Source organism: Lepisma saccharinum, chromosome 13, assembly GCF_977018435.1.
Source record: "Lepisma saccharinum chromosome 13, izLepSacc3.1, whole genome shotgun sequence".
In the NCBI taxonomy this organism is placed as follows: Eukaryota; Metazoa; Arthropoda; class Insecta; order Zygentoma; family Lepismatidae; genus Lepisma; species Lepisma saccharinum.
This window is the reverse complement of record NC_139241.1, coordinates 63,289,907-63,296,371: the sequence shown is the minus strand read 5'-3', so window position 1 is coordinate 63,296,371 and position 6,465 is coordinate 63,289,907. Positions and strand designations below refer to the sequence as shown.

The window sequence follows — 6,465 nt, the reverse complement described above, 5'->3', positions numbered from 1 at the left end:
ATACATTTTAGGACTGAGTCACTTCTAATAGACTACCGACACACGTTTTTAGAGTTCATATTGTTATAAAATAACAGCGTACAAAAAACAGTAGGAAATTGTGTCAGGAATGAAGAAATCCACACTCATAACTTTTATAAACATGTCATATGCACACACGTCCTCGTAATGACTTACAATTTCGAGGCCTGGCAGTAACAAAAGTATTAAGTGAGAAATTGCATATTGTACTTGCTACACAAATGACTTGTTGCATAAAACAAACTTTAGTACCACCATATATCCAACTGGTACATCCAAGGAAAAAATGGAAAATATTAAGAAAAACTAGTAAAATATCACCAGAGCCAAAATTTTATGTTCGACAATTTTATTACCGTATATCTTGGGCACTGCGTTCTTCTTTTATTTTGTAAATTTTGAAGTTCTTCAGTCTTTATGTTTGACTGGCTAGAAATTCAAAATATTATGAACCAGACAAATCACTTTTATTTGTCTTTATGTTACAATTAATAAAATATTCCATCAAAGTCTACAGCATGGAAATCTCAATATATGTACGTACTCCTATGTGATATCACAAGATGATTGTTTGATTCAATTTTAAGATTTGACAAAAAATGCTGCTTTAAATTTTCTTTTTGAATCCTGGCACAATATTTAGAATAGTAAATTTAGGAAGCACTTTTGTACATAAGTTTAAAGTTAATAGGTTGAGTTGAGTTTTTAAGTCCACTTCATGTACAGGCAAGTTAATCGGGACTGGACCTACAGTTCAAAGTGGGATCCTAAACACTATGTGCCTCCACCACTGAAGTTAATGGTCAGGTTGTTGAATTAAGATAGGCAAAACTGCTTATGGGAACTTCTGAAAGCTTGTAGATGTATTGAATTAATACAATATACCTAATTCTTTTTGGAAATTATATCACGGTTTAAAAAGAGGGCTTACAGATCAACTAAATATTGGCACATGACCCTCTGTTTGGGAAGATGATCCAGTATTGAGGTGAGTACAAGAGCCATGAATGATACCAGTTGAGAACATGATTTCTCCATTGGAAGTTAAATGCATGCCTTTACTTCATATCTGAAGAACTAACTTCTCCATAGCAAGTATTGTGCATAAGCAGATGAGTACATCAACACACTTCACACATGAAAAACAATTCTTCCCAAAGCTCAGTGGAAACATTTGACACACACTGGAGTATTCCTGGAAGGCGTATGGATTCTAATACTGTTTCTTCTTTTCTTATAAATCCCACCCTCACACAAGAGAAATACAATGAACTCCTTAGGGAGAAGGCAATTTGTGTAGTGATGTTCTAAGTAGTGTGCAGTGCAATCACTACGGAACTATGCTTGAGCAGAGGGCTATATCGCTATCTTGTTAATAAAGCCCGAACACTTTTCACATCACACAAAGCGATTTACAAAAATAGAAAAGACCTGAGCTTACAATGCTTCAAGTGGTTTCTGAAGAAACTGAACAAAATTAATGAACAAACTGGAAGTTTCCTACTTTACATTGCTTTTGTGTCTCCTTTACTTGAGATGAATAATAATGACAATGGTCTCATCTTGCGAAAGTATCTAGCAAGATCATGACTGCAGGCAATGATAAATTAGTAAGAATTTATCAATAGAATGAATTGTGTGCTAAAAGAAAGCTTGTTACATTGCCCAGTTTTTATCACAGTAAAAAACTTACCATCACTCCTTCGCGGAGAACAATGGGATGTTTCAAGCTTATTCTGAGGCTACCTCAGATGTGGAATAAACTAAGACTTTTGATGAATTATAGTAAGCGTCCAGACTCACTCAACACAAATTCCACCGATGTTAGTTTCACACAATCTACACTCGCAAAGAAAACCCGAATTCAGGAAAGAGCAGTATTAATCTTGAAAACCTCCCTTCAGTTACAATACCGAAACCATACAATTTCATGAGCTTAAATCATCCTCCTAATAAAATAACTTCTCCTAGCAGCCGCAAAGGAACTTTCAACTATTGGATCGAATTACAGAATTGCATAAAAAAAAAATTGACAAACTATGACAAAAGTATTGCCTTTAACATTTTAAACGTCACATTATTGAATCATATGGGGGTGTAACACGCTTTCATTAATAAACAATTACTATAAACGTGATAGAAGGAATATAGAAAATACATGAATTCAAGTTTCACAATGCACAAGGAGGGTAGCCACAGACAGGAAAAAAAATCACATTTCCCTGATACTAAATTTTTCCATTTAAGTTTCTGTCCACTCTAATTATCAAGAACTTCTAAATTAATATTTTCATTACATACAACTTTGAAATATTCAGCTTTTTTAAAAAATGCAAAACATTACCACTTGAAGCAAAGTAACAGTACAAAACAGCTTTCAAGCACATCGCACACAGTACAATTGACAAGGAAAATTTGTTCGACAGCAGGCTTCCTACTCTTACAAGATTAACAAGAATGAGCACCACTATTATCAGTTCTATGTTACTTCATGTAAAACTACTCTATATATACTTTATTTATACATATATAAAATTTCATTGTTTTTTATATATATAAACCTTTCATTAGAACATAACAAACATATACAGCTCTACCATCCACACAAAATCTTCACAATTACTCTATTTGCTCCATACAAAACAATGGCACGTATTAAACAAGCATTTCTATGATAAACTCTCCAGAAACTACATTAACATTGGAAGAGCCTACAGAAGGGTTAGACAGTGTTAAAATTAATACTTGTAAACACAAAAAAAATATTTCAGAAACTTCTGAACGCGTAGGCAAAAGGAGTGCTGTGTAATTATTCTTGCACAATAATTATCATTCATTGTAGTACAATGTTTAAAAAACAAGTATAAAAACTGACATAGGTGCTTTACCATCTACATAACAGCTTACCTTAACAGAACATTAACAAAATTGGATTATCTTATTTTGAATTATAACAAACTCAGTGTAAAAGTATGTATAGGATCAGGAGATATTCCAAAAAATGATTCTTAGCATGTATGTATTATGTATTTCTTATGTATTATGCTCACTCACTAATGTTTGTTTATGAATTATTTGTTAAATTTACTGTTTAACAAAGGTATGGCTAATTTTTAACACCTTTGCATTGAATATCTTTTACTGGACAAGTAAGTTTTAATCTTCCATGAAGATTCAACAATTAAGAGCTTGAAACAATATAGTGAATCATAAAGGCATTTTATATCTGTTGTTTATACTGTTGGGATCAGATCTTCTTCTGAGCATTATTTTGGCAAATACACACTATTAGATGTTTAAATTACTCTTCACATTTAGTGGTTTAACACAATCTGATTGCATAGATTTATGTCATCTGTATGAAAAATTCTACAAAATTAAAACATAAACATTAACCCATTATAGCTTGTCATGGGAAATCAATTTTAAAGCTCAAGCAGTACCAAAAACTAGGTGTTCATGAAAAGTGCTTTTGATACTCGGAACCTGTTCTGCAAGTGCCTAAGCAACAGAAACAATGTATGCCACTATAAGAATACTCTGTACCATGGAAGGTACGATCAGAACAGTCAGCCTACTTGGATGACAATGATAATTTATTGCACAACAATGCTTGAAGCAACAAGGGAATCTTTCTCCTGACCAGTCTTAGAAGATAAATGCCTGTCGCCGGGGTCTGGTAAGGGAAATTGAAATTACGCCTCCTAGTACTGGTACCACGGTTGCTTGCGCACCCACCGCAGCCTGATGCCAGCGTCTGTGCGAATCTTGATGGATGCAGACTCTGCTGCTCTCACGGTTTCCTTCACGGACTGCATCAGGTTCTGCGCATTGCCCACCAACATGTCGGTCGCCTCCTGATCCTCCTCCGTGCCTGCAAAGTATAATTAAATCAGTGTACATTTCTTTAGCAAAATATTGTAAATACTATCCTGATTTTTTTGTGCTCTTGAGTGTTATCTCATATCTGAACATTGTACGTCATCGAGCCTTACCACCTTCCATTTAGAAATGAATGCAGGAACGGTAAAATTAATTGATTGAATTAGGTTATTTAAGTCGCTCTTCCGCTAGTTGTGGATAATTGTGATGATGAAGATGAATGGGTGATATGATGATGGAAGAATGGACAATCACAAACAATATGGACAACACAATTACTACAGAAAATTATCCTGACTGTAGGTCCAGGCGCCACAGGCAGGAATAGTAAAATATGACAAAAATGGCACCATCACAGTATTACTCTTATTACTTACTTTATTATTAAATGCTATTATATTATCAAATATACCTAGTTTAATATTTATCCTGTCATTTTTAGGCACAAATATTGGTCTATGCCAGTTCTTGAAATTAAGGGTGATGCAGCTAGCAAAATTTTTGCAAAGCATCCCCCAGTTAGCCCCCAAGGCACAACCAAACATCCTTAGCAGTTTCCACTTCAAGTGCTGGTATGCTTACATAACCAACTCCCACAAACATTTATGAATTTTGTTTCTTAAATTCACCAACATACAACACAAAGTTAAAGTCAAGTAAGTAATAGAAGTGTGGGGGAAATTGTAAAGAAGCCTCCTATTGAAATGTTCAACTCTCTTTATGACATATACTGATAGTAAGTATTCACCTATCCACAAAACTTTTTTCTATTAACTTAGGTGACCACTGTCACTATCCTCTCGGACACTGTTACTATTGTTTGTGGAGCTGCTGTTGTGTATTGTTTTGCAGCATACTGCGGACAAACAGCATATCTAGGAGTGTGCCACAAAACAATACACAACAAACTTGACAAACAATAGCACAATTTTCGACGAGAATAGTGACAGTGACCATCTAAATTATTATTATTATTAATATTAATAATGAAAACAGTTTCACTCATAAATGAATACTTCTTTCCAGTGTATTAATTTGCATCTTTCATTCTTCGAAACATGAATACACTCTCAAGAAGAAGAATTAGATACCAGTAACCACAGTATGAAACTGCTGCAACCTTGAGCATAACAAATCTCACACACCAATCATGACTGGGCCTACAATTTAATGCTGGATGTGTACGTAAAAATATTTTTGCCATTATAATATCAACTATCCACAAAGATTGTCTACCTGTAATGCAGACTTTAAATAAAGCAAGTGTCCAAGATTCAAATACTAACTTGGCAACAATATTAAAAAGGCATTTTTGTGAGGAAGATTACACTAACTAACAACAGATGGATTTAAGAGTCTGATGATTATTTACAGTTACTGAATCTAGATTACTACTACTCAAAATTCACAAAAATAATTAAAAACCAAAACTTCCACTAGCAAAGCTTTTGAATGTAAGTTTGGAAGCATTTGAGCATTTCAGATTTAAAACTGAACACAAAATCTTGTGAAATAATTGTGCCTAGAACCGAACTTTCACTTGATCATTACCTGTTCCTGATTTCCTCAACCAAGTTCACTGTCACGGAGCACAACAGACGTAGTATGGCTCAAAGCGACACTCATCATTGGTTACTTACAAGAACAAGTGCGCTTGTTCTTCAAAAAATCAATTTCACAAGCAAAGTCTACAAGCACACAACATGCAACATGCACAATCACTCTTACTTACTGGAACCTATCAAATTTCCTGATGCATAAACCAAAAAAGGAAAAATAAACAGACATTAAAACATTCCAAAGTACCGTGAATCAATTGTTACTAACTACAGCATTCGCACTTGGGTTGCACTTAAGTAAGGAAAGTCATTAAGTATAGGATTATTGTACAAAACATCTTCACTTCACCATGAATACATTTTTAAATAAATTTGTTGATGTTAATCCCAGCAATTGGCTTTTGAGACCTAGATTTTTCAAATTCCTTCATCAATGGAGTACAAATGATTATTTAACATTCTAGGGATCTGTCAAGTTGAAATAATTTTTCAACATTATCACAATGCTAAGCCTCAAATATTCATATTAGATTAGTTTCCAGATTACAGTAATAAACTAGTTTTTGTTTATATTTCAATATATCCACTATTATCAATGAGGAAGCTTACATAAAATAGAAGGCAATACTGCACATTGCTACACCAAGGGTTTTTTACATGACAAATATGTTACGTGATTAAACACATCTGGAAGTGTTGTGTTCACGCACAGTGTTCATGTTCGAAGTGACTGTTGTTCACATTTTTCTATTTGTATTTTTCTCTTGCTTTGATGTCATTTTCGGGTAACTAATGAGCATGAATGACAATTGGATGAAACTGATGGAGGAACATTCACAAATGAACTCCATTCCCAAGCCCAGAGAAGAATCTGAAATCCTCAGTAGGAAGATTAACCACTCAACATGCTTGCAACTTTGGTTACTATTAAAAGTAAAGTTTAATATCATGGGTGTTCAATTGTAACTGTTTTGGGTTCAATCATAACCACTTTAAATTACTA

General features: G+C 34.0%; 1 protein-coding gene across 9 annotated transcripts in view; it reads right to left on the bottom strand.

Moving 5' to 3' along the window:
* Nucleotides 1-391: 391 nt before the first annotated feature.
* The window catches only part of Vinc (vinculin), a 158,621-nt gene continuing 152,547 nt past the window's right edge, over nucleotides 392-6,465 (bottom strand). For all 9 annotated transcript variants that reach the window (XM_083134335.1, XM_083134336.1, XM_083134339.1 and 6 more), the window contains one exon: nucleotides 392-3,895. In XM_083134335.1, coding sequence (XP_082990461.1) covers nucleotides 3,726-3,895 — 170 coding nt within the window. In that variant the 3' untranslated portion in view covers nucleotides 392-3,725. The remainder of the gene's footprint in view (nucleotides 3,896-6,465) is intronic.